The sequence below is a fragment of the Penicilliopsis zonata genome, assembly GCF_001890105.1.
Source record: "Penicilliopsis zonata CBS 506.65 unplaced genomic scaffold ASPZOscaffold_4, whole genome shotgun sequence".
Lineage (NCBI taxonomy): Eukaryota > Fungi > Ascomycota > Eurotiomycetes > Eurotiales > Aspergillaceae > Penicilliopsis > Penicilliopsis zonata.
The window spans coordinates 1,617,166-1,641,661 of NW_019208914.1; the positions used below are offsets into that span (position 1 = coordinate 1,617,166).

Below are 24,496 nucleotides of genomic sequence, written 5' to 3' on the forward strand. Positions count from 1 at the left end.
AGTTACTGCATTGCTAGCTAGTAACTAACTATCCAAACTCGGGTCGTAAGACCTGCTAGGTACCTACTAGTCAAGACCTTCTTGGGTGGTCAATGCCAGTGATCCCCAAACACGATGCAATCACCTGAGCACAGTGCACGCCGGTCGATTCAAACAGCACGATGGACGAATCACCAGGCCCGAAAAAGCGCGAATTGAACGGCGTGACAAGAGGCGTATCGAGTCCACCAATGCGCACAGCCCACCCGGATGACGACCATTGGGCGATATCAGGGACGAGGGAGGGTAGGCAGATGCAATGAGGTATATTCGTGAAAAGTGAAGCGGATCCTTTGCCCGCTTGGCTACTTCACCCCGGTCAGGAGTGGGATTGACCGCTGCATGGAACATTCGCACAGCCTTCTAGCGCTGAAGAAGATCGCATTGCGGATCGTAGTGATTGGGCGATCCCGGTCCTTTCACGCCAGTAAAGATGAAGGGGAATCCTGACAGGAACTCCGAACTCGTGATGGGGGCCGGGGCCCATGGAGAAGGGAAGGGGGGGGCTTGTTCTTGGCTTATTATTGCCTGATAAGCCCATTCCTCCTAATAATATTGGTAAACCAGGCTGTTGACGACGATCCCACATCCCTGGCACACACAGGACTGGACCGATGCGGCTCATAGTCATCCTCCTGGGTTGGTGGGAAGTTTGTTAGTAAGTTAGAATCGAGAAACCGTACTTTGTTGTCCTGTTGCAGTGAAACAAAAAGCATTCCTGCGCCAGCTACTCCCGTGGTTGCATAGTGTTCCGGGCCCGACCGTAAAGGGAGAAGGATGGAAAATAGCAGTGACGAGGGCGTGAGCGAAAGGCTAGAGGCCGTTTTATTTTTTTTCTTTCTTTGTTTGTATTGTACGGGGTAGCTAATCAGTCGGCCCAGAATCCCAAGTCTTATTTTTTGTCGCTTCAGTCCTGGTCAGGGGATAGCGGTAGACTCACTCACAGACTGCGAGCGACTTTGACCGGCAGCTTGATCCGATAGAGAACAGACTTGTCAACTGCCCAGGCCCGATCCACGTCAGCCAAGCTTTCGAGATCCAGCGTCAACCAACCCGAGCGTGATTCAAGTCATAGCGGCCAGTCTCTCGTCTGGGGGCTGATCGTGGAGCGGCCTTCGCCAATCGACGGCCGTCACTTTTGGCCACTAGTCACTGGTCAGTAGTTAGCGGAAAACGCCTGCGGGAAAGCCGTATGGAGTACTGCCTAGATTGAGAAAAAAATACCTAGTAGTCCCCCAGTAACAAGGCGCACACACTGACAGGTTATTACTGCACCTGCACACTGGCTCTAAATCCCTCATCAAGGGCGAGGGCTAAGAATCTACTACATATGTAGTAAGGTGTGTGCTGCTGTTCTTGGACCAGCCCGTCATCGAGCAGGCAGTGCCGACAGTATGTAGTACATATTGCTCTGTAGTGAGGCGGACGGTGGTCAACCCCACAGCAACCAAGATAATCGGGCAACCGAGTCGAGTCGTTGCCAGTTGGTCGAATGATAGTGAAGTTGTGGATGACTTAGTCCTCAGCTGCAGTTTTTGCGCTTTCTGATTATCCCTGTAGCTGGTATTTTGATTGGCAAACCGCATGTGATGGCGTATACAGAGCGTACCTAGTATTTCGGCCATGAAACAACATTGGCGCAGGTACGGAGTACGGAGTAGCATGCTGTTGCTAACTGCTAGTTTACTATCAGCCATGTTAGCTTGCATTAAACCTTACCAGGTCGCCCAAAAAGCCCTTCTGTTGCTCCATACACACTTGAAAGAATTGTGCTGAAGGAACTGAGGATGCTTACTTTTACACCTTCCACTGTAATTCAATTTGACTAGATCTGCGAAAAAGGTCACGACGTCATTGAGATGATCTCTGGAATGACTTGATCGCTTGTACGGAGTACTCCGGATTCCGGAATACTTCGTAGTTACTCCGTACTCAGTACTAGTAGTAAGTACAGATGGGCATCCGACCAGCAATTAGTCGCTAACCGCTGGCTAGTGGCCCTAAGATAGATCATCCCCGCTCTGGTGGATATTGTCTTTGAATCCCTGTAAGACTAGTAAGGTAAACGGAGTATGGCGGGTTGATTGACGTGTATTTCGAGGTGAAGTTGAGTTGACTATACCGTATCTGATGTTTGGAGGTCTCCCATGGAGGCTTTGAGTGGCCCCGTTCTTCCCATGATGCCCGCATGCATCGCCACCAATTGCATCTGTGTTTGTTTAACGAGGGTGTTGCGTCGAGTTTCAAGCGAGCGGCTTGGTTGACTTGTTGTTGCTGCGCCCCCCGACTAGATAGAAAGTACCGGATGATGGATTTCCTGCATTAGCGTATGGAAGACGGACTGTTTCTAGAAAAGAACAGGGAACAAGGATATTTGCCACCCAAGACTCAGCCATCCAATATGATACCGCAACGTACGGACTATGGAGTATAGTCACTATAGTGTGTCTGCCACGGGCTAGTTGTCTTAGCAATAGTCTGGTGCTAGTGGAGAGCTGGGAAGTCCACGTCTCAGCCCTCGGTCGGAGAATATACTAGGTAGGCGATGTAGGCGCAGCACTAGAAGGTTGGAAGCCTCTGATCTGCTTCTTTCGATTTACTCTTTCGAGAAAGTTTGTCTGTCGCGACATAATATTGGTCAGGCGCGCCCCTTATACCTGGTATTGTGCTTTGTCTTTCCCCCTCCTCGACGAGCCATCGCTGCGAGCTTAGAACGATGAGAAAGACTCCCCCGTCTCTTTCTCGCTCGGCTAGCTCATGGCGATCGATTTTCAACAGACAACCAGTAGATGTGATCCCCTATCCCGTCAGGAAGCGCGAACTCAATACTCCGTACGCAGAGGATCGTGTCCCCTGCTGATCGTTCAACCGCAGGTGCGTCTCCGCATTTTCTCCTCCGTAGACCTAACGATGCAGGGGTATGGAGTAAAAAAAGCAAGCATGTTCACGAAGGAATGGAGGCCTGAACTCTGAACTCCTGGATATCTGAAGCCTGGGGGTTCGAGGGACAAGCAGCTTGCGAAGTGCAGAAATTTCGGCCTGTCTGGACTCTGTAGCTATCAGTTAGCTAGGCCTGATACGCGCCATCATGGTGGAGGTAGTAGCTGCAGTTACTTTTGGGCTTCAATAGCCATGACGCTGCCATGCAGGGGAAACCGTGACAGCCCATTCTGGCGTCTGGGAATTGGATTGCATTGTATTCTCCGCGTGGCAGAGAGGAGGAGGATTTTCTGAAAGCTTCTGTCCCGTTTCGGAAGTCACCTGAGGGGCCCAGCCTTGTCGTAAATATACTACATACTACCTACCTACCAAGGGTACATACCAGGTAGCTACATACCTAGGTAGCCTGGAGGTATATGTCGAAAGAGAGAGAGAGCTACAGCCATGACAGACGACAAGATAGCTTTGTCTTTGATTCTTCAAGTCTGTGTTAATCTAACAGACAGCTTTAGATTGAACCCATCAACCACCATGCGAGAAATGAAGCCAGACAGCGTAAAAAAAGTATACCCACAGAACTCCTCATAGTTATGTCCCGCGGATACATCCTATCACGCATTTCCCAAACAATAACCCCACAATGATGATGGTGATGAGAAGACAAAGAAAAAGAGAAAAAAAAGTTGAAAAAAAAAATTGCAAACAAACCCAGAAGTGTGACTACAAAGCCAGCGGATTTGTCCTCCCAGTAAGTTTCATGACGCCGTAGAGCCCAGCCAAGTCGAGAGACTAGAATGTATGTGCAAGACAAGGACGAAGAATCTGTTGCGCCACCAGGACCATTCCATACCGATCCCCAAGACGAACCAGAATGTCGGACGGAGAGCATTGGAGAACAAACAGCCGTCAGGATTGTATTATAATTCATCTTCAAGATACTTGTAGATAAACTTGAAATCCGCCTTGCGTCGGTTCATCCTACAATGTATTAGAAAAACAGACCCCCCCCAAAAAACGATAAAAGTTTAAAAAAAGTGAAATGAAAAGAGACTTACCATGTGCTCTCGTAGTCAAAAAAGCGGTAGGTGCCTTGTTCGAATTCCTCGGTGATCGTCTTGGGCTCTTCATGGCGCTGGAACCATGTTTGGTACTGCTTGTGGAACCGCCAACTTTGGTTTTTAAGCGCTTTGGCAGAGAGGTATTGCTGATACGAGCCTTGGCGGTAGTAGAACAGATAGAAGAGGGTATCGGTATCTATGCGCCCGGTATCGTATAGTCGTGGGTCGTCGAATATCGACAGGGGTTCTTGGGGGTAGTAGAGAGGAGTGTTGTAAGGATTCTGAGGCTTGTAGTGGCGTGGCTTCTCCGCATCGCTCGGCTCAGGGCACGTCGTGAGAGATGCGGCGAGAAGTCGTTGCACCGATGGCGAAGGTGTCGATGAGGCCCTGGTCTTAGTAACTTCGAACGAATGGATCAAATCTTGCAGACCCGGCGGTAAATGGTATATCGACTCGTCGGCCTCCTTGGCAGAAGCTTCACCGTTTGTTGTTGGCGGCTGCTCAGCCTTCGGTGATGTCGGTACAGCCTCAGCCTCAGCCTTGTCCACGGCCGCAGCCGGCGGGACAGGGCTCGACGTACTCGCGGCACGAACGCTAGGACTGAGAGCTGGTGACTTGGTCCGTCCTTGGAGACCCACCTCTTCTGCAATGACCGTGGCCGCCGGTTTCGATACCGGTTGCACGGTGGGGACGATAGGCGACGCGGTCGACGAAGCCTTGGATGACGGGACTGCAGGGTGGAACGCAGGGCTTGCGCCCGGCGGTGGAGGTAGGGGAGCAATGCCCACGCCGTTCTTGTCACTCGCAGCAGCAGCGGCGGCGGCAGATGCGTACTTGAGCGTTTCGCCTGGTAGACGGGTTGGTAACGGAGCGGGTTTCATACTCGTTGCGGTCACTGACGGGCCCGACGGGTGCAGTGTCGCTAGGACGGGCAGGGGCGACTTCATTTGCGTAGACGGTCTTCGAGGCCCTGACGCTTCCGGCTTGGGAGGTTTGGCCTTGGGCTCAGGCTCCTCTTCCTGAACCGACTGGGTGTCTTGCGAGGAGACCCGGTCATTCTCGTTGGCCATGCCAAACTGGACTTCGGCATCATCACCCAGGTTCAGGTCGTCGTACAGGGTCTCGTCCTCTCCTGAGTAGTCCACGTTATGCCCATCTTCCACGTAGTACTTGATGCTCTCCTTGACATCCATTACCTGTTTCGTGTCGATGTTGCCATTCTGTACGGAGCGAAGTAGCAGTTCGAGCTTGGTGACATGCCACTTATGTCGTTCCAGTATCCGCGTAAGATCGGCCAGGCGGTTGGTCTTGGACACGTCCTTCTTGTTCTTCTTCATCTGCATATGTAGCGTCTCCTCCTCGGCCTCCATCGCCTCAATCTTTTGTTGAAGCTCGTCGACGCATGAGGACAGGAAGTCGCACGATTCCACCTTCTCCTTCTCCTTGGGATCTAATCGCGACGCGGCCGATAGCCCTTCCTTCGAGTATGCCTTGGTCTTCATCTCCTTCTCGACCGCCTTGAACTGCTCCATACACTGTTGCTCCGGTTAGCGTTAGTCGTGGACAGGATACCTTCAAGGGTTTCGGGTGGTGGGTGGGATTGAATTGCGCACGGTTTCGATTGCTTTGCGCTGCTCCAGCAGCGGCGTCTTGTCCTTGACCTCATTGCCTGATGCCCACGACTTGATCTGATCTCGAAAGCGTTGCAGCTTCTTGATTTCTCGCTTCAGATTATCCTCCAGCTTATCCCGCTGCGCGAGATTTGTCGTCGTCTTGATCTTCTCGTAGATGCCCTCAAAGGTCTGGATCCCCTCCGTGACCTTTTTGAAGGTTTTTTCGATCTCTTGCTGTGTTTTTCGAGACGTCATGGCGGCGCTTCACATACACACGGAGCCCTTGTTTTCTCGTCAAGGTGCGAAAATAGCGATGGGCCGCTGCCAGCGTGGAAAAGCGACTCGGCAGAGGGCGCGTTCGAAGCAAAAATTGTTGACGGCGGGATGGTTGCCAGGCGAACCGCGGAGAGGCGTTGAGCGTTCGCGTGCTGCGTGGCGAGGAAAAGAGTGAGCAGATCTCGATTTCTTCCTTTCGTCCTGCGCTGCCCTTGGTTTGAGGGAGTTGGAAGCTGGGACGGCACGTGCCAAGACCGCACCGCACAGCGCTAACAAGTGGTCGGAGAGCGGAGATCTGACGTCTACACTGGAGACAGCCTGTGGACATGGCAACTGGGCAGTAGAAAGAGGCGACAGTGAACGAGAATTCCACGTCGAGTGTTGTCGAGTCCTGTACTGGTGGCCGTGTTACCATGACGAGCAAGTTTTATTATTCACTTTGAGGTGTGTTGCTAATCTGGAGGTAACTATGCAGTGCCCTCTTAATTCACTCCTTACAGAGGAGTCTTCCTTTATAAATTTATATATAGTGGCCTTTATTAATATTGAACAAATTATACTCTTTAATATATTTATTGTTGCTGACATTTTGTCGTGCAGCAGTTTTATAAAAAAAATCCCCACTCCAAGACGCAGAGATGAAAGGTTGGATAGTCTCTCCTATCATCCTATTTGATTTCAGTTCTAACAACTCGTCAGTTGTTATTCAGAGAGTGAAATCCGCGTCCGTCACCGTCGACAACTGCCTTGTCTCGTCGATAGGCCGGGGCCTACTGGTTCTCGCCGGCGTGGGGAAGGAAGACACCGAGAAGGACGTAGAATCGCTCGTTTCGAAAGTTCTCAAAGCCAAACTATGGGCTGACGACGCAGGCGGGACGGTGAGTGGTTGTTCCTGTCTCCAGATAGTATATGAAGCAGGAGACTGATGCTCGTTTCGTTTACAGTGGAAGAAGAACGTCCAGGATATTGAAGGCGAAGTCCTTTGTGGTATGTCTGGCCTTGTTTTCTTCCTCTGGTAAGAGCCTCTGACACGATACCAATGCAAGTCTCCCAATTTACCCTCTACGGTCAAATCAAAAAAGGCAACAGGCCTGATTTTCGTGACGCTGCCGACGCCGAGACCGCGCGTCGACTCTACGACCTATTTTACCGACGCATGGGCGAGCTATACAACCCGGAACGGATCAAGAACGGCGTGTTCCAAGCGATGATGGATGTCGAGCTCAAAAACGACGGGCCGGTGGGTGTAGATTACCGCAGTGAGGATGCGGCGGTATAGCTCTCAAGCTTTCTTGCAACCCCGCCCCTCTGTTGTCAGAGTCTATGCTAACTGTGAGCTTCATCTAGGTAACCATTGAGATCAATACGCAACTTCCCAAGTCCGAGAAGAAATTTGGCGATAAAAAGGACAAATCTGCGGAAGACAAGGGGGACGAGAACAGGAAAACCATCGAATTCCAATTCCCAGCATCTCTGTTAGAATGAACAGAAGAGCGACCTCGAAACGAGGTGCCAGTATATATAGATTTTGTCGTAATATGTGAGAAATGAAATAACGAGCAACCAAGCGCTTTTTACTACTGCGGGCACCCGATTTACCGTCTTAAGCTTAATAGCTGGCGTCTACCTGTATACACTCTGAAATAAGACCGAAGTCGAAACATATAGAAAGCACATGGCCAAGTGTTTCCTCTAGGCCTAAGCCTGTTGGGTCAGATTGCCCTGGTATACAGCCTGATCCGAAACAGGAGGAGATGGAAGCTTCTTGAACCGCAGCCGCCCACGTTCTTTTTTTCCCGCAGGCTCCCCTTCTCTCCCCTCTCCACTCTGCTCTGTACATCACACTTTGTGAACTACTTGAAGACATAAAATTTGCTGTATTCTGTGATTTTGCTACTTGCTTCATAATTCCTCTCCATCTTTCCACCTGCGCGTTCATTCCGATATCATCATGGCCGAGTCACAGAGTATGTACTAGCCTCACGGTGCGGGGTCGTATAGCTAACTCGGAGGCCTGGACAGAGCGTTCCCGCGTCTACTTTGACATTCAGATTGGCAATCAGAAGGCAGGCCGTGTCGCCTTTGAATTGGTGTGTTATTGTGCTTCCTGTCTTTTTGATTGAGTGATCCCGACGCTGACCGACCGATTTTCTTCTAGTTCAATGACGGTGCGAACCCCGCTTTTGACTTGCGTCAAGGTTGACGATACTGACAACAATCCAGTCGTGCCGAAGACCGCAGAGAATTTCCGTGCTCTTTGCACAGGAGAGAAGGGTGTTGGCAAGCAGGGAAAGCCATTGAGCTACAAAGGCATGTTGTGAATGTGGTCGTATTGTGTAGTGAGCCTGGTCTGACTGATGATCTCCCCGCGGCGTACAGGCTCGATCTTCCACCGTGTCATCAAGCAGTTCATGATCCAGGGTGGCGACTTCACCTCTTTCAACGGAACCGGCGGAGAGTCGATCTATGGCGAAAAGTTCCCCGACGAGAATTTCGAGCTGAAGCATGACCGTCCGTTCCTGCTCTCGATGGCCAACTCCGGCCCCGGTACCAACGGCAGTCAGTTCTTCGTGACCACCGTTCCGACACCGCATCTGGATGGGAAGCACGTCGTATTTGGCGAGGTCATAAACGGCAAGAGCGTTGTGCGGAAGATTGAGAATATGCCCACCCAGGCTGACAAGCCGAACACCGACGTGACTGTTGTGGAGTGTGGCGAGCTCACCGGAAAGGAATATGACGAGGCCGACAAGAAGGTGGCAGATTCTACTGGTGATCCGTTCGAAGATTTTCCCGAGGATCACCAGGGTGAGGATCTCAGTGCTCCGCTGTGCTACAAGATCGCCTCCGAGCTCAAGGCCTTTGGAAACAGCGCGTTCAAGAGCGGGAACCTCCCATTGGGCCTGGAGAAGTACCAGAAGGGTCTGCGTTATTTGAACGAGTTCACAGAGCCGGATGAGAAGGACCCCAAGGAGTTGGATGGCCAGATGAAGGCTCTGCGCTTCACTCTCCACTCCAACTCCTCGTTGCTCGCCAACAAACTCGGCCAGTTCCAGAACGCTCGCACCTGGGCGACCTATGCGCTGGAAGTCGCCAACGGAGCCAACGCCAAAGATGCCGACCGGGCCAAGGCCCTCTACCGTCGTGCCGTTGCCTTCGAGAACCTGAAGGAGGAGGACGAGGCGCTCAAGGACCTCGGTGAGGCTTCCAAGCTTGCCCCTGCCGATGCCGGCATTATCAACGAGATTGCCAAGGTCAAGAAGGCCATTAAGGACGGCGAAGCCAGGGAAAAGGCTGCTGCCCGCCGCTTCTTCTCCTAAATTAGCAGTTTGACCGATTCAGGCTGAGCATACCAAATCATACTCTCCTCCTTCATGGCCTCTGGCATCTTCTAGCATGGAGCCCCCGGCGCATTGTTTTATTTACCTATCTCTTACCTACTACTTGAACGAGTGCATGAATATGAACCACGGAATAAAAAACCATCAACTTCACTATATGTACTCATTGGATACTCCATATACTTCTCTGCTAGAAATCAAATACGCAAACCAAGATGATAGCACCATTCATCTGAAATATCGGCTATATCTTTGAACTAACCGATAACCACAACCTGTAGACCTTTGCTGATTAGATCGCCTGAGACGCCAAATCGCCTTTCGCCTGGACCTTCCTTCTCTTCTCTTCTCACCGCGCCAGCTATCAGATAGCTGGTCTGTCTGGGAAATAAATAGTGATAGGTTAGCCATCTATCCTTTCCGGTCTTATCTCGAATTGACTTTGTTTCCTGGCAGCCAAGCTCGTACTCACGCCGTCATGTCCGGCCTCAGCCACGAGTGTTCCATCCTCATTGTCGGAGGGGGGACATGGGCCTGTTCAACAGCCCTGCATCTTGCTCGTCGAGGATACAAGCACGTCACAGTGCTTGACTCTCATGATATTCCCTCACCTATTGCTGCCGGGAACGACGTCAATAAGATCATGGAACATAAGGAGCCGATAGGTCTGTTGGTCGCTCATCTCTAAAGACCGAAGAATGCAAAGAATATCGGCTGACAGTATGAAAAAAAAAAGAATCAGAGACTGATCCACACACCATTGCTTTTGCGACCTGTACGAGGGCGGCGTTGAAAGGATGGACCACCGACCCGGTCTTTCAGCCGTACTTCCACGCGACTGGCTTCATCTACTCGGGACACACGCGGGAGTTGATCGAGTACATTCGAGAGAACGAGGTCGATCCGTACAATGCCGACTTTGAGAAGCTGGAGACGGCCGAAGACTTCCGAAAGACCATGCCCGACGGCGTGCTAACGGGCGACTTCCCAGGGTGGAAGGGGTGGCTCAATAAATCCAACGCCGGCTGGATCCATGCCCAGAAAGCGATGGTCTCGGCCTTCAAGGAGGCAAAGCGGCTCGGCGTTATGTTCATCACCGGCTCCCCTCTGGGTGATGTCGTCTCTCTTGTTTACAAGCAGGGAGATGTGATCGGCGCGAGAACAGCCGACGGGGTCGTCCACCGCGCCGATCAAACGATTCTGGCCGCAGGCGCAGGCAGTGACCGGCTACTAGACTTTAGGAAGCAGCTTCGCCCTACGGCTTGGACGTTGTGTCATATCCAGATGAGCCCCGAAGAGGTGCAGCTCTACCGAAACCTCCCCGTGCTGTTCAACATCGCCAAGGGGTTCTTCATGGAGCCCGACGAGGAGAAGCACCAGCTCAAGATCTGCGACGAGCACCCAGGCTACTGTAACTGGATTCCCGACCCAACTCGCCCGGGCCAGAAGCGCAGTATGCCGTTTGCCAGACATCAGATCCCACGGGAGGCAGAAGCCCGAGCGAGGGGTTTCCTCCGTGACACGATGCCCCATCTAGCCGATCGACCTTTGGTCTTTGCCCGGATCTGCTGGGATGCTGATACGCCAGACCGCATGTTCCTGATCGACAGACACCCCGAATACCGGTCGTTGGTGGTAGCCGTTGGAGGCTCTGGGAACGGAGCAATGCAGATGCCTTGTATCGGCGGCTTCATCGCCGACGCACTAGAGGGGAAGCTCCAAAGCGAGCTGAAGCATGTTGTCCGCTGGCGGCCTGAGACTGCTGTTCACCGCGACTGGGACTCAACCCAGCATCGGTTTGGGGGACCGAATAAAATCATGGATTTCCAGGAGGTGGGTGAAGACGGGTGGACCAAAATTAGGGAGAAGGCATTACCAGAATAATTAAGTGAATTCTTTTTTTTTTCAAAGTACATGTCCATTATAACTACTGGAGATATCTCGACAAGAGACCGTCGTTATCCTAGCGTGTCTACCTACTAGAAAAGGCACAAGCGCCCATATCGTGCTTCACCACCGCAGCCTCGGGCCTGATATCGAAATCAAAGATGTCCATGGGGACACCCAGCGTCGTGCACGCATTCGGGATATCTACCAGGCCCGCGATGTGGCCCTGGACAGGTGCGCAGCTGAGCAGCAGGTAGATCTGGTAGTCATTGTACCCATAGCGGCGAAGATACTCGATGACACGCAGACAGGTCTGACGGTACGCGACCGTCGCATCCAGATAATGCTGCTTACCCTTCTCGTCGACAGAGAATCCCTCAAAGGTCAGGTAGCGGCCGGGCCCGAAATGTGGCTCGACAGGGCCCGGGTGGAAGATGGGTGACTTCATGCCCAGTGTAGCCATGCCGGCTTTCATCACTGTGAACTTGAGCGTGATCACGCCTGCCATCTCAATAGCACCGCAGAACGAGATCTCTCCATCCCCCTGTGAGAAGTGCAGGTCCCCGACGGAGAACTTGGCTCCAGGAACGTGCACGGGGAGGTATACCTTGGAGCCACGCGAGAGGTTCTTGATGTCGCAGTTTCCGCCGTGCTCGGGGCGGCCCTGGGAATAATTAGCGCATATGCAATTTTTTCACTTGCTTTTTTTTTCCCTGTAGGCGTACCGGAATGGTTCTTGCTCCCTCTCTGGCAACCTTTTGCTTGATCTCCTCCCCGGCACTCCCTGCGTGGGCATTCTTGGGCTCAGGCGGTTTAGCCACGTCGCGGCCGGGAACCGTGTTCGCTGCGATCAGCTCGCCTTCGCGACGATTCCACTCGGCAAGGATCTCGGCAGAGGGCGCGCATCCAAGAATTCCCGGGTGGATGAGGCCGGGGAAGCGTACATGCGGGATGTGGCGGGAAGAGCAGAAGATGCCCTCAAAGTCCCAGATGGCTTTGGCTCTTAAAAGGCTTATCAGAAAAGACTGCCAGAATAGCTCAATCACAGGGAAAATGTCACTCATACGCTTCCGGATAAATCTCGTCTAGAAATCCTCCCCCGTTCTCCTTGGCAAACACCCCGGTGAACCCCCAGGGCTGGTCCTGGAAAGGCTGAACGTCTTGGATCTCAACTAGGAGCACATCACCCGGTTCGGCGCTCTCGATCTCAAAAGGACCAGACAAATAATGGATCTGCGTGAGGTCAACGTCGCGTACGTCATCGGCTGAATCGTTGTTCTTGATCTGTCCGCCCGTCCAGTCCAAACATTCGATCTTGACGACTTCGTTATTGGCGATTTTGCCGCACGCAGGGACTGTCCATTAGAAATGAGATGGAAAGTACATCAAATCAAGAGTGTCCTTCGTACCGTCTGGATGCCATCTGTTCTGTAACGAGTCAGCATTTGATAGTAACCATAGAATAGACCAATCACTTACATGCAACCCGGTTTGCTCCCAGGCAGGCTTGTCCAGGTCAACTTTGAGTGCAGTGCGGATTTCCCTGACGCCCATATTGGAATGTTGATGGGTATAGTGATCGGTTTGTAAGAGGAACACTGTTACAACGACGGGAGGAGAAGTCGGAGCCTCCCCTCTGCTGGTCTCGGCTTTATCTATCTCTACCCCGCAGGCGGAGAGGCCGACATTGCTCTAAGTGGTTGTATTATTATGGTGTTGATAAAGATGAGTTCATAATATGATTTGCTCTAGTTATCACCCGCTTATCGTCGGTTCACAATGAAATTGCGCGCCAGTAGTGGTCCGATTTTTGCATACTGATGCTCCTATTTCCAGGGTCAATGGAGGGCACTGCCACATTATGTTGATAACGCCGTTTACATAGGACCCGATTGATACCCCCTCCGTGGTCTATCCATGATTTAGATGCAAAATAATGCATACTGTCTCCAAAATTCGAGTGCAAGATGCAATGGCCTCTTATATAGGCGCTAAGAGCGGGTCAAGACAGGTGCGAAAGCTCTATGAGAACTTCTTCCTCGGTGTATCGAAGACGGATTCCTTCTGCTGCGGGTCATCAGATACAGTGTTCAATTTGTCGAGTTTATCAAGCGACAATTGCAGGAAGTCATGCTTGTTCTTCCAGGTAGTCTGGGACTCGGCAAAGTCCTTGCTTTCACTGGGATCCGGTGGAGGATCGGTGATTTTCGTGACCAAGTACGCTGTCGATGCTTCAGCAACGCCATACAAGAGTACACCGATAAATGGTGTCTTCAAAAGAACCGTGAAGCCAAAGGCAAACCCGAATAGAACGCCTTCACGGTCGCGAAACCATCTTTGTTTTTGCTCGGGAGTGAACCGAACCCGACTGAAGTAAGGCTCGAGCTTATGATCTCGTTAGCTATGAGTCTTTAGAGGAGTCATAGGACCGTAGAAACCCACCAGTTCACGCATCAGGCTGCGTGAAGAATAATAGGTGTGGAGAAATATCACAATATATCGTTTTGGCAGGAAAAGGCCGGCGCCAAAAAGAGCTGCAGCGGGAGTCGTTCCTACGCTGCTTCGGAATGCATAGAAACTGGCTGCGGGCATAACGAATCGGCCCACGACCGGGGTTAGAGACAGGAGATAGACCCCAAGCATCATACCAACTCGCTTGGCATACCGCCGCAGAAAAAGCATTAGAGCCTGGGGCACCGGATTGGATACGCCTACTTTGCCTTGGGTGGAGTATCTGACGAGGTTTGGGTAGTACATGGCCCGCAGCGTTCTGGGGTCTTCGGCCTTGTGCTTGTCCACGTAGGTGGAATCGACCCAGTGCAGTGATTCCATGAAGCTGGTATAGTCAGACCTGAGCTGGACACCACTCAAAAATCAATTCTGGTAACTCACATCTCATCAAGTGTCGGAGTGATATATCGCATGAGCGACATCAACAGAAAGGGGACTTGTAGAACGGACTTGGACAAGAATTCCAATCCGTTCAAGATCCGATCATCCCATGTGGCTTGGTCGAGATTCGATACCAATGACACAATCCATATCACAAACTTGATAGCTATGATCTTTTGTTTTCCAAAAAGCTTAGTTCCCGATCTTGAAATCTTCACAGCGGCGTCCAAGCTTATCTCATACCGGAACTTGAATAATGAGCTGGATAATCACGCCCACAGCAACCGCCAGGGCTGCTTGACGAAAGTGATCATATTTGAAGAGTTCAGGGTTGCGCAATGCTCGGACAGCTGCCAGTCACTCTTAGTAAACAATACTCTCTAGTAGGCAGATCGCACCCAGGTTCCAATAACCGGAAGAGCAGCTCTCGAGTGGCAGCAGCGAAGAAGTAGCCACACACAACTATCTTATAAGTTCAATGAACTTCTGTGTGATTCGTACATCATGCCCCCTCCCCTCGTGCGGAAATTATATCCCAGGCTGCTGCTCTTCCGCCAGTGGTACCCAGGCTAAGATCGACAGTCAAAAGAAACAACCAGGGGAGACGAACTTCCAACAACCGTCAACTGGAATCCACGGATCACCGCATTGGGCTCGAAATTGGACATTTTGCGCTCGACAAGAGTGAAGACCTCCAAGCAACAAGATGGCGTCTTCACCCAAAAGGAGAAAAACAAACCCACCGCAGGCAGCCATGAAATCCACTGCGTCATCCGTCAAACAGAACAAACACCGGAACCGGCGGTCACGTGGACATATCTATGCCTCAGGCCTGCTCCCCGCCATGGACACTGCCTCGTCGGAATGCATTCTTCGGGTCAAGCAGACTTTGTGGTTGTTCCTTTCCCCTTCATGTGCCAAATGGCCTGCTGCACGCTGTAAATTTGCGGGTGATCCGTTCCTTTTCGATGTGATTGTTTCCCTCGATCATTCTTTTGACCACCATGACAGCGTCGTCCGATGCGCTGCCCCCTGTATTCTCTTTGCGTCGATCTGCAACGCTGCCAACCAAGTTGAGCCCGAGAAAGCAGCGATTCTCAGACAGCGCGTTCTCGCCTGAGGACCATTTCTTTTATCATCCATCTGCGAAGATTGTCCATTTCGCCCCGAGAGCACTTGCGCCCATCCCATCGAGTTCCGGACCCTCTGATTTCGACTATCCGGTAGATACGATCGAGACTCTACCATGGCGATCGCCTACAGAAAGAACGGTTGCCTTTGCGCCACTGAGACTCGAGAAGGTCCAGGGTCTGACGGTGTTTCTAAAATGTGGTAGTGTGGTGCATGCGATCTTGAAGAACTCTCAGTGCTGGTGTGTGGATGGGGAATCGACGTTTGTGTTGCGTATCCGCCCTTTAACATACTATCGAATCGAGCTGCCAAACGAGACGGAGGGGGATAAAACAAAGGTTGGAGAGCTGAAGACTGCTCTGTCTGGTGTTCTGCGATACGAGGTTACGCCCTGTCCGTTCAAACGAGGCTTTACCGTGGAGATTCCGGAAGAAGCGAAAGCCCCCCGGCGCAAAAGAGCATGGCGCCCGAAGGGACGGAGAGAAAGCGCTCCAGCAGTCTCATCGTTTGCAGGCCAATCCCTGCAGGAAGAGGAGGATCCTGCTGAGTGTGGGAAAGATACGAGTGATACCCCGAGCACCGGTGAAGACACGGACGGAAGTACGACGGATGACAACTGCGTCACATCGAAGAATGGTGGCAATTCTGTCCTAGAAACCATTCCTGACGAAACGGAACCTGTGGTGATCAAACACTCAGAACCGATTGAGATCCCAGCTCCTGAACCCCGACCGAGTTTCGATACCTTGCTGGCAAGGTTTAATACTGATCCCGAGCCGGAGGTTGATCCCGATATTTCATTCTCGTCGAGCGTCGACTCCTTTCACTCTGTACAAGTATCATCACATTTACCAGAAGCCCCTTCCGATCTTATTCTGGACAGCTCGGAATCCGATTCAGTTGCCTATGTCGAGGAAGACTCAACAGAGATCTCGCAGCCTTGGACTGCAGTGCCGAAAAGAGACTCGATCGATTCCGGAGTTTCTACTCCTTTGGTTACCGATGATCACTCCGGGCATATCGAAATCCGGGACTGGTCACCTTTATTTGCTCCAGTCTTGATCACCGACCCCGAGCCTGCACCCAAATCATTCCTTGCTGTTCCTGGAGGCTATGAGTCTTCTGAGTCGGCAATCATGCCCACCGGGGTCTCTTCGCCCACTAATATGCATCGCAATTCCGCCTTGAGTCATGAACTTCGTCGCCGCGTGAAGGCTTCCAGGAACCGAGACGTCTCCCCTTTGCCCCCGTCTTCAACGCTATACCACCCTGGGTCGGATTCAAGCAAGCAGATCACGGCTTCCTTCATTCGCAAGAGCTGCACTCTGGTCCTCATCCCTCCCATCCAGCTTTTCATCGTGCTCATCCATATTGCCGCTAGAATCGTATTAGGCCCTGCTTTGAACCCAACACTCGCGGATCTGCACCCACGACTGGAGCAACAGTCCGTCTCAAACAGGCGAGAAAATGAGGATGACTTTGGTCTGCCTCTTCCTTCGGATATCTCTTCACCGTCGGGCGAGACACAGTCATCGGCTGACCTTGATTGAGACCTACTCTCTGTATTCTTTACCCATGTACACTGACTGTCTACATTAATTTTTTCATCCTCACTGTCTTCACCACCAAATATCTCTTATAATCACGACAGCCTCTCATTCCACTCGTCTCCTTCTCCTCTGTCTTCTTTTATATCCTGTGACGTGCTCACGGAAGAACCACGACACGCTCTCTCGCTACGATCTCTCCTTTCTATTTCCTTGCATTGTTTCGGGCCACACTTGTATCATTGAGTTTTGGGATTCGGTTCTGTCACCCTTCAGTCTCTGCTATAGTTAATGCATAATTGTGTACATTGTCTTCGCTCGTCAACCGAGGTTTGGCATCTGATTTCCATGTCGTCTAGAGCCGTAAGTATGTAAGTTTATCTAGCCCGTTATTCGCAACAGTTGAATATTTGACAATGAGAATCGAAGAAGAAAAAAATTTAAAAAAAAAACGAAGACAAAAGATAAGAAAGACATAAGATTCTAACGCCAGTCCATGCAAGAAGTCGTCATGAGTAGCTTTCCCCTTCCTCACGGTTCCCTTCGATACCATTCTATCCCCATTATTTGGCCACCTTCGCGGCGGCCCCCTTCTTTGCCTTCCCGCGTTTGCGGTCGCGCTTCTTCAACCCGCTCATGCCAGCCTTGCACACCTCCGCATACCGGGTGTAGAACGTCTCGAGCTCGTCGGCGGCCACCACGGTGGAGATCTTCACCTTGGACGCCTTCGACTTGGTCTTGGAAACGCCGCCGTTCGCACTAGACTTCGGGTTCGGTGCGCTGGTGTTGCCGTCCGTGGCGCGGATCAGAATCGAAGGGCGAGACGGCGCAACAGCTCCTTCTTCGGTGGTGGGTTCGATCAATGCTTTCTGGGTGAGGAAGACGGACCCGCGGGCTTTTTGGGAGGTTTGATTCAGGAGGTTGGTGAGAGAAGAGAAGAACTATATATATATATATATATATATATCAGTACATTTTAATATTCAAATTCATAAACATATCAAAATTGAATAGGAGTAGAGTATTAGATCAACTGTCAGTGTCATACCTCTTCATGTGTAAGATGAGGTGCCATTCTGTTGTAGCGTTTTGTGGGCTTCTTAATGCGTCTGCAATAATTAAGAGAACCAAGCCGTCACAGTCAATAATTATAGTAACTGGTTTAGTCTTCCCAAACGTCTGATTGCTCAACCTTTGCTCTCTAGTCTTCGCAATCCAACAACCATATTAACCACCATCTGGTCTCATGCCGGTCTCAAGCGGTGGGGGACAAGAAGCTCCGCCGCCCGCGCTGCCGCCTCCGCTCCGCAATTTTTCTGGCGGCATAAAAAAAGTTCCCGCCGCCTTTTTTCGACTTGTTCTGCCACGCTCAGGGCCAGGGAAGCAGCAAAGACAAGACAACGGTCGGTCCCTGTCAGAATGCGACACTCGCGCCCCCTGCATAATACTACATCGCTCCCTCGGGGCCTGCGCGACGAACTCGGTATCAAGGACCGATATGGCGAGAAGAAACGTAGGTTGAACGGTCCGGCGTCGCGAAAGGACCGCCGCAAAGCAGAACGAGCGGGAAAGAAGTCGAACAAGACCCATGGCTTTCGCCAGACAAGACGCGAGCAATTCGCTGACGACGGCGACGATGACGAGGGTGGTGATCTCGGTGCGTCCGATTTGGCGAGTGAAGACGACGAACAAGAAGAAGAAGAAATGCCAAAGCCGATCTTGAAGAAGTCGACGTCAAAGACAGCTGTGGTATCAAGCCGGGATGATGATGATGAACCAGCAGAGTCAACTCGACGAGTCTCGAAAGCGATCAAGGACAAATTGGATCAGGATGATGCTGAAATTGCTGCTTTGGAGAAGAAGCTGGGGCTCAAGAAGGGCAAAAAACTCCCCAAGTCATTCATGGACGATGGGCTGGATGATCTTCTGGGTGATTTGGACGAGGGGTCTGGGGATGAGAGCCGCAAGCGCAAACGAGAAGCTGACGAATGGCTACTGAACAAGAGGAGGAAGGCCCAGGGACTACAATCAGACAATGATTCTGAGGATGATGATAGTGATCTGGAAGACGACGATCTCGATGGTCTGCTAGACGAAGACGATGAAGATCTCGACGATGAGGATGATGAGGATGACTCGGGTGCATCGGACGAAGACGACGAGGGCGACTTTGAAGGATTTGAGGATGAAGAGGAAGAGAAGCGCTCCCAACCGAAGAAGAAGGAAAATCCTTATGTTGCACCGGTCACAAAAACGGATGATACTCGACCCAACAAATATATCCCCCCGTCACTTCGCGCGGCTCCCACCTCGGAGACGGAATCTCTCACACGATTGCGCAGACAGGCCCAGGGACACCTGAACAAGTTGTCCGAAGCCAATCTTGTTTCGATCCTGGCTGAGTTCGAGAAGCTATACCGTGAATACCCACGCCAACACGTTACTTCGACATTAATGAATCTTTTGTTCGGTCTTGTCTGCGAGAGGTCGGCGCTGAACGATACGTTTGTTATTCTCCACGCCGGTTTCATTGCCGCACTCTACAAGGTGATCGGTATGGACTTTGGTGCAGAGCTTGTGCAGAAGATCGTGGAAACGTTTGACGCTGGGGGAGATGAACGCGGTCAATTCGAAGGCAAGGAGTTGATCAATCTGATCTCTCTCCTATCACAACTATATAACTTCCATGTTGTCGGCAGCGCGCTGGTCTTTGACTACATCCGGATTTTCCTACAGGACATTACTGAAAGCAACACCGAACTTCTGCTTAAGATTATCCGAAGTAGGTTTTTGGGGTTTTCTATTTTTCTGATTCCTTTTGGTTAAAAAGCATAATCGACTAACCGCATGCCATTAGATTCCGGTCCTCAGCTGCGCCAAGATGACCCTTCTGCGCTTAAAGACATTGTCCTGCTCATTCAGCCCGCAGTGGCCAAAGTGGGCGAAACGAGCCTTTCTGTTCGCACCAAGTTCATGATCGAGACCATCACCGATCTGAAAAACAACCGAATCAAGGCCGGTGTGGGATCGAGCGTGACATCAGAGCACATCACCAAGATGCGCAAGATTCTTGGCTCTCTCAACAGCTCTCGCGTCATTCGAGCCTCGGAGCCGATCCGCATTTCACGGTTAGACATCCACAACTCTTCAAAGAAAGGGAAATGGTGGTTGGTTGGTGCGAGCTGGAAGGAAGATCCGCTCGAAGCCGCTCGTCAGGAACTCTCGGGCCTGCCCCTGGGCACCCATCCTGATTACCCTCAGCAAGATGCGGATGACGACGAGGATGCAGAGCCCGATCTTCTCGGGATTGCCAAGGCACACCGGATGAACACTGATGTACGGCGCTCCATCTTCGTTGCAATCATGTCTGCCACAGACTACCAGGACGCCCACGTACGCCTCCTGAAACTCCGGCTGAAGCGTGCTCAGGAGTTCGAGATTCCTCGGGTCCTTCTCCATTGCGCTATGGAAGAAGAGGCACACAACCCATACTATACGTTGATTGCGCGCCGGCTCTGCGGAGAAATGGGCCGGCGGATCAAAGTCTCCTTTATGTTCGCGCTGTGGAACATCTTCAAGCGAATGGGTGAAAGAAGCGATATGGACGATGGGGATGAGGATCCCGGCTTTGACGACGACAACGAGAGCGACAAGGTCACGATGAAAGCCATCGTAAACCTTGCCAAGATGTATGGTGGTCTGGTTGCGGACGGGTCGCTAGCATTGAACATTTTGAAGAACCTGAATTTTGCATATTTGCAGCCCAAGTCCAAGACATTTGTGGAATTGATGATGATCAGCGTGATTCAACAGTCGCAGAAGCAGAAGAAGAAGAAAAACGCAAAGAAGGCCGCCAAGTTGAACGCAGATGATGAGAGCACCGGGCGAGACGAAAAGGCCCTGGAAGATATCTTCTTCCGCACTCGCGATACGCCACAGGTGGTCAAGGGGTTGATCTACTTCCTGCGCAAGGTTGTTGCGAAGACCGACATCCTTGACTCGGACAAGGATCGGAGGCTGATCAAATGGGGATGCAAGGTGGCCGTCGACACTCTGACCGTCGTGGCAGGTGAGGGCAGAGATTGAGATCGTACAGCGCTTATTATATTCATATCGACGTTATATAGACAGTTGATCTGATCAAAGATAGATACCAATGTCGAGAGAGCTTCTCATGATTTATCCTAGGTAATCTTGTCTCTTTTTCTTTTTCCTAATACTCCTGCACGACCTACTCAATCACTGGCCTGGTACTTGGCCCGATACTCCTCCAGACGCTTCATATCCTCCTCATCGTCCTTGCCCTTGAGCAAGGCAATCAGGTCGTCGAGGGTGACGATGCTGGTGGTGGGCACGCCGTACTCCTTGCGGATCTGGCCCATGGCGCTCATTCGGGGCTCGCCATCATCGATTCCCTCCTTCTCCCTGGGGCCGGGCATCTTCTCCAGTCGGTCCAGCGCAACGGTAAACCCGATGATCTGGCCGCCCTGGCTCTTGACGAGGTCGATCGACTCCCTCATCGCGGTACCGGCCGTGACGACATCGTCGATGACCAGCACGTTCTTCCCATTCAGCGCCGCGCCAACAATGTTTCCGCCTTCACCGTGGTCCTTGGCTTCCTTGCGGTTGTAGCTGTACGAGACGGACGACCAGGTGGCAGGGTCGAGACGGTGGAGTTCTAGCAGGGTGGCGCACGCGAGGGGGATTCCCTTGTAGGCGGGGCTTTATGATCTCACTGTCAGATGAAAATACCCCTCCCTTTTCTATTCATGGCTATTCAAAATAAAAGCATACATACCCGAAGATAACGTCCGGCTTGGGGATGGACGGGTTCGCGGCCAGAAACTCGATGATGGTGTGTGCGTAGGCAATGGAAACAGCCGAGAGGAGAGCCGAGGTGTGGAACAAGCCCGCGTTGAAAAAATAAGGCGATTCTACGGCCCATATTGTCAGTGCTTGCGCGTTGTATCAATAGATGGCGGGGAACATACGACGGCCGGACTTGAGGGAAAAGGTGCCGAAGGAGAGCACTTTGGCGGAGATGCAGGACTCCAGGAACGCCTTCTTATACGCGCTGATCTCGGAGGAAGCCATAGTAGCAAGCTTGGGACCGGTTTCTGAACTCGCTGAGGAATAATTGCTTGTTCAAAATGTCCTGGTGGTGGTGGGGTGAAGATCTTCCTGGAGATAAGAGACTTTGTATCCCGTTCCGGTTTAGACTGGCTGAGGTAATCCGTGTCACTGGCAGGAAGGGGTTGAGAACTTGAGGGAGAGATTAGAACTTCACTCCCTCTCAATCCTTTCTGGCCATTTGATATATGATAATATGGATGAACCATTCTTTCTGCCCCCATGGCTGGCATGGCTTTTGGCCTTTTCGATAGCTTATGCCCTAGAAACTCTGATCTAAGGCCTGCTATGATGCCGATACTCGACCTGACGACCAAACATGAGTGGTAAAGTCTCCGGGCGTGTCAGATATATTCCCTGGAGACAACCTTGGTTGCAGGTTTATGATCCTCTTGATGGATGATTACACGGCGCTGATAAGGGTGGAGTAGATATATTTGATGACCAAGTATGGCTCTGATATATAATGGTCGGCCCCGAAGCCAGATCGATTCTAGCAGTACTCTCATTGTCTCATAATACTCTCATCACTGGTGCTTCAGATACCTTAGGAACGTCCTTGCCCGGTGGGAGAGCCCCAATCCCCTGGAATATAACACTCTGTATGCCCTTGTGAGAACGGAGCAAGGCAAGGCCGTGGAGTATGGCCTGGAACCGACATTCTTCCATACCAAGGATGAGACGAACACTACAGAAGCGATGGCCAATCGTTGAATCAGCATTAGTTGCCTCCTAGTCGATTTTGCGAGTGTCGATGTCCAAGTCCCCATGATCAAGGCCAGACTGATGTCAAGCAACAGAGGGTACTTTTAGGCAGCTTCTACCCAGAAATCATGTGCAAGCAGGACAAGAAATAGGCCACAGGCGTCACGGATACTACCTCGCCTCTAGCGGCCTGGAAGGAGGTCTACAGCGCAATAGCGAAGGCCTTGCGAATCGACACGCTGCCAACAAGAGGTGAACTGGGCTCAATCTCAAGTAATATTTCCAGTCTCGGTGACTGACACATGGCAATAGATAAACGAGAGAAGCAATGAATTCTGAAGAAGGAAAAAATAAAAAATAAAAAAGAATTGCATCATCCGTGAATCGAACACGGGCCTCATCGATGGCAACGATGAATTCTACCACTAGACCAATGATGCTTATTTGAAGCAAGTTCTTTAGTTTCGGGGACGTTTGGAATAATAAACTAGAGCTAAGAAAATTGTTTCCGGAGAAAAAATAAACCCAAAAAAGAATGCATCATCCGTGAATCGAACACGGGCCTCATCGATGGCAACGATGAATTCTACCACTAGACCAATGATGCTTGTTGAAGCGGGATCCTTATTTAGTTATATAAGCTAAAATAGGGATCAAATTTACTCTGTAGATGTGTAGACTCAATTATGGAATAGCATAAGATTTCGTATTATCTAGAAAAGCCAATCTATAGTAGACTACCTTTATATTGCCAAGTTCTCATATACTATATAGTCTAACTGTCACTCTTGGGAGGCAGATATACAGAAACCTCCAGACCATTATGGAACGGCAAAGTCATATTACTGAAATGGTTTGCCGGATCACGAAGATAGTCAAGAAGATCTTTATACTTTTCTGCCGATCCGATGGTATTGTCTGCGACGACGACCGCGCCATGCCGCATATGAGGCTGGACGAGCTTCAACGCCGGCAACGCCATGGGTGTCCAGACTAGTAGCAGCTTATTAGCAAGAGAATCCATATTACTATATATCTAGATATGCAGGGTTGGAACCATACTGTCCAGTAAGAGAAAGTCGATATCGTGAAGATCAGACTGCAGCGTTTCGCGCAGATCCCCCTCCCGCAAATCAATCGTAGCGAGGACCTCTTCACCACACTCGCGCCAGTGCTCGCGCGCCTTGGCCGCCTTTGCAGCCTCGTACTCGGTTGCAATGACGCGGCCGACCTCTCCGGTGCGGGAGGTGTTGGCGGCCACCGCGAGGGCGAGGTAGATCGTGCTCACACCGAAGGAGGTGCCGGCCTCGACGACGTGCTTGGCGTTGATTGCCCGGCACAGCTGGTACACGAACTGCGCCTTATCTTGGTCCAGCGCGATGAACTTGTCTTGCATCACCTCGTCGAAGGTCCGGTTGGCGAAGTCGGCGGCGGAGAGGGCCGATTCCTGAGCGCTGGACTCGGCATGCAGACGGCTCAGGAGAGCGTGGATGTGTTCTGGGACATCGACTAATGGGTTCGGCATTTTCTTTTTCTTCCTTCTTTCTTTTAATGTAATGTTTTTTTGAAGAGAAAAGAATCGGCGGTTGAGTATTTAACTGGGTGGCGGGTTCACTGCAGAATTGTACTATCTACTAGGTAGTACACAGTATGGGGCAACTAGTTTATTATAGTATTAGTGAGTGAGTCATTATGTTGGCTAATAATAATACGAACCTGGTCTTTGACAACCTGACATCTGCATCTAGATTATTCACACTAGACGATTCCAGACAATATAGGCGAATACGGTTGACGGCGGGGGTGGAGCAGCTGCATACAGGATCAGATTAGATTGCCTGCATTACAGCTTAATATTTAGATTCGGACTGGCTAATAGAACGTTATGTAGTAGGTGGTCTGCTGGGCTGAAATATACTTATTGAGCCATAGTGCAG

At 51.2% G+C, this 24,496-nt stretch overlaps 11 protein-coding genes and 2 non-coding genes across 13 annotated transcripts; 5 read left to right on the top strand and 8 right to left on the bottom strand.

Annotated features, from left to right (window-relative positions):
* Positions 1-3,641: 3,641 nt before the first annotated feature.
* On the bottom strand, positions 3,642-6,194 carry ASPZODRAFT_130808 (hypothetical protein). The gene is made up of 3 exons (XM_022722599.1): positions 5,651-6,194; positions 4,035-5,572; positions 3,642-3,957 (listed from the first exon to the last, which is right to left on the bottom strand). The coding sequence occupies exons 1-3, from the start codon at positions 5,903-5,905 to the stop codon at positions 3,897-3,899; spliced, it is 1,854 nt and encodes a 617-aa protein (XP_022583206.1). The 5' UTR covers positions 5,906-6,194; the 3' UTR covers positions 3,642-3,896.
* A 40-nt stretch (positions 6,195-6,234) lies between these two features.
* ASPZODRAFT_93664 (hypothetical protein) lies at positions 6,235-7,411 on the top strand (the record flags this gene model as incomplete). Its single annotated transcript, XM_022730469.1, has 5 exons — positions 6,235-6,571; positions 6,626-6,804; positions 6,871-6,913; positions 6,973-7,199; positions 7,274-7,411. Exons 1-5 carry the CDS (start codon positions 6,565-6,567, stop codon positions 7,409-7,411), a joined length of 594 nt encoding a protein of 197 aa, XP_022583207.1. The 5' UTR covers positions 6,235-6,564.
* A 315-nt stretch (positions 7,412-7,726) lies between these two features.
* ASPZODRAFT_130809 (hypothetical protein) lies at positions 7,727-9,291 on the top strand. Its single transcript, XM_022722600.1, has 5 exons — positions 7,727-7,893; positions 7,949-8,016; positions 8,085-8,094; positions 8,150-8,236; positions 8,306-9,291. Exons 1-5 carry the CDS (start codon positions 7,878-7,880, stop codon positions 9,244-9,246), a joined length of 1,122 nt encoding a protein of 373 aa, XP_022583208.1. The 5' UTR covers positions 7,727-7,877; the 3' UTR covers positions 9,247-9,291.
* Positions 9,292-9,469: 178 nt separating this feature from the next.
* On the top strand, positions 9,470-11,490 carry ASPZODRAFT_1658842 (hypothetical protein). Its single transcript, XM_022726730.1, has 3 exons — positions 9,470-9,669; positions 9,724-9,932; positions 10,004-11,490. Exons 2-3 carry the CDS (start codon positions 9,746-9,748, stop codon positions 11,149-11,151), a joined length of 1,335 nt encoding a protein of 444 aa, XP_022583209.1. The 5' UTR covers positions 9,470-9,669; positions 9,724-9,745; the 3' UTR covers positions 11,152-11,490.
* ASPZODRAFT_61560 (hypothetical protein) lies at positions 11,240-12,708 on the bottom strand (the record flags this gene model as incomplete). Its single annotated transcript, XM_022728995.1, has 5 exons — positions 11,240-11,818; positions 11,880-12,156; positions 12,221-12,509; positions 12,564-12,582; positions 12,634-12,708. The coding sequence occupies 5 exons, from the start codon at positions 12,706-12,708 to the stop codon at positions 11,240-11,242; spliced, it is 1,239 nt and encodes a 412-aa protein (XP_022583210.1).
* A 133-nt stretch (positions 12,709-12,841) lies between these two features.
* Positions 12,842-14,763, bottom strand: ASPZODRAFT_130813 (hypothetical protein). The gene is made up of 5 exons (XM_022722602.1): positions 14,657-14,763; positions 14,290-14,396; positions 14,047-14,219; positions 13,597-13,990; positions 12,842-13,539 (listed from the first exon to the last, which is right to left on the bottom strand). The coding sequence occupies exons 1-5, from the start codon at positions 14,712-14,714 to the stop codon at positions 13,177-13,179; spliced, it is 1,095 nt and encodes a 364-aa protein (XP_022583211.1). The 5' UTR covers positions 14,715-14,763; the 3' UTR covers positions 12,842-13,176.
* A 287-nt stretch (positions 14,764-15,050) lies between these two features.
* Positions 15,051-16,727, top strand: ASPZODRAFT_61589 (hypothetical protein; the record flags this gene model as incomplete). Its single annotated transcript, XM_022728998.1, has 2 exons — positions 15,051-16,157; positions 16,254-16,727. The coding sequence occupies 2 exons, from the start codon at positions 15,051-15,053 to the stop codon at positions 16,725-16,727; spliced, it is 1,581 nt and encodes a 526-aa protein (XP_022583212.1).
* Positions 16,728-17,210: 483 nt separating this feature from the next.
* ASPZODRAFT_130816 (hypothetical protein) lies at positions 17,211-17,941 on the bottom strand. Its single transcript, XM_022722603.1, has 2 exons — positions 17,773-17,941; positions 17,211-17,665 (listed from the first exon to the last, which is right to left on the bottom strand). The coding sequence occupies exons 1-2, from the start codon at positions 17,797-17,799 to the stop codon at positions 17,288-17,290; spliced, it is 405 nt and encodes a 134-aa protein (XP_022583213.1). The 5' UTR covers positions 17,800-17,941; the 3' UTR covers positions 17,211-17,287.
* Positions 17,942-18,143: 202 nt separating this feature from the next.
* ASPZODRAFT_62768 (hypothetical protein) lies at positions 18,144-20,810 on the top strand (the record flags this gene model as incomplete). Its single annotated transcript, XM_022729103.1, has 2 exons — positions 18,144-19,506; positions 19,582-20,810. The coding sequence occupies 2 exons, from the start codon at positions 18,144-18,146 to the stop codon at positions 20,808-20,810; spliced, it is 2,592 nt and encodes an 863-aa protein (XP_022583214.1).
* Positions 20,811-20,959: 149 nt separating this feature from the next.
* ASPZODRAFT_61756 (hypothetical protein) lies at positions 20,960-21,818 on the bottom strand (the record flags this gene model as incomplete). The annotated part of the gene is made up of 3 exons (XM_022729009.1): positions 20,960-21,446; positions 21,523-21,658; positions 21,716-21,818. The coding sequence occupies 3 exons, from the start codon at positions 21,816-21,818 to the stop codon at positions 20,960-20,962; spliced, it is 726 nt and encodes a 241-aa protein (XP_022583215.1).
* Positions 21,819-22,928: 1,110 nt separating this feature from the next.
* On the bottom strand, positions 22,929-22,999 carry ASPZODRAFT_t61. Its single transcript has one exon. It is a non-coding gene; the product is annotated as a tRNA-Gly (tRNA).
* A 96-nt stretch (positions 23,000-23,095) lies between these two features.
* Positions 23,096-23,166, bottom strand: ASPZODRAFT_t60. Its single transcript has one exon. It is a non-coding gene; the product is annotated as a tRNA-Gly (tRNA).
* A 55-nt stretch (positions 23,167-23,221) lies between these two features.
* Positions 23,222-24,288, bottom strand: ASPZODRAFT_1661276 (hypothetical protein). Its single transcript, XM_022726740.1, has 3 exons — positions 24,276-24,288; positions 23,622-24,218; positions 23,222-23,552 (listed from the first exon to the last, which is right to left on the bottom strand). Exons 2-3 carry the CDS (start codon positions 24,082-24,084, stop codon positions 23,335-23,337), a joined length of 681 nt encoding a protein of 226 aa, XP_022583216.1. The 5' UTR covers positions 24,085-24,218; positions 24,276-24,288; the 3' UTR covers positions 23,222-23,334.
* Positions 24,289-24,496: the final 208 nt, after the last annotated feature.

What these genes read in the sequence shown, in the direction of transcription:
- ASPZODRAFT_130808 (XM_022722599.1), bottom strand. Translation starts at nt 5,905, where the DNA reads ATGACGTCTCGAAAAACACAGCAAGAGATCGAAAAAACCTTCAAAAAG. An exon ending in AGCGCAAAGCAATCGAAACC is followed by an intron (nt 5,573 to 5,650) that starts GTGCGCAATTCA and finishes CCGGAGCAACAG; the next exon opens with TGTATGGAGCAGTTCAAGGC. An exon ending in TTTGACTACGAGAGCACATG is followed by an intron (nt 3,958 to 4,034) that starts GTAAGTCTCTTT and finishes AATACATTGTAG; the next exon opens with GATGAACCGACGCAAGGCGG.
- ASPZODRAFT_130809 (XM_022722600.1), top strand. An exon ending in AAAGCCATTGAGCTACAAAG is followed by an intron (nt 8,237 to 8,305) that starts GCATGTTGTGAA and finishes CGCGGCGTACAG; the next exon opens with GCTCGATCTTCCACCGTGTC.
- ASPZODRAFT_1658842 (XM_022726730.1), top strand. Translation starts at nt 9,746, where the DNA reads ATGTCCGGCCTCAGCCACGAGTGTTCCATCCTCATTGTCGGAGGGGGG. An exon ending in GGAACATAAGGAGCCGATAG is followed by an intron (nt 9,933 to 10,003) that starts GTCTGTTGGTCG and finishes GAAAAAAAAAAG; the next exon opens with AATCAGAGACTGATCCACAC.
- ASPZODRAFT_130813 (XM_022722602.1), bottom strand. Translation starts at nt 14,714, where the DNA reads ATGTCCAATTTCGAGCCCAATGCGGTGATCCGTGGATTCCAGTTGACG. An exon ending in CCAGTTGACGGTTGTTGGAA is followed by an intron (nt 14,397 to 14,656) that starts GTTCGTCTCCCC and finishes AGTGACTGGCAG; the next exon opens with CTGTCCGAGCATTGCGCAAC. An exon ending in GCAGCCTGATGCGTGAACTG is followed by an intron (nt 13,540 to 13,596) that starts GTGGGTTTCTAC and finishes CGAGATCATAAG; the next exon opens with CTCGAGCCTTACTTCAGTCG.
- ASPZODRAFT_130816 (XM_022722603.1), bottom strand. Translation starts at nt 17,799, where the DNA reads ATGGCACCTCATCTTACACATGAAGAG. An exon ending in CTCATCTTACACATGAAGAG is followed by an intron (nt 17,666 to 17,772) that starts GTATGACACTGA and finishes ATATATATATAG; the next exon opens with TTCTTCTCTTCTCTCACCAA.
- ASPZODRAFT_1661276 (XM_022726740.1), bottom strand. Translation starts at nt 24,084, where the DNA reads ATGCCGAACCCATTAGTCGATGTCCCAGAACACATCCACGCTCTCCTG. An exon ending in CGACTTTCTCTTACTGGACA is followed by an intron (nt 23,553 to 23,621) that starts GTATGGTTCCAA and finishes AGCTGCTACTAG; the next exon opens with TCTGGACACCCATGGCGTTG.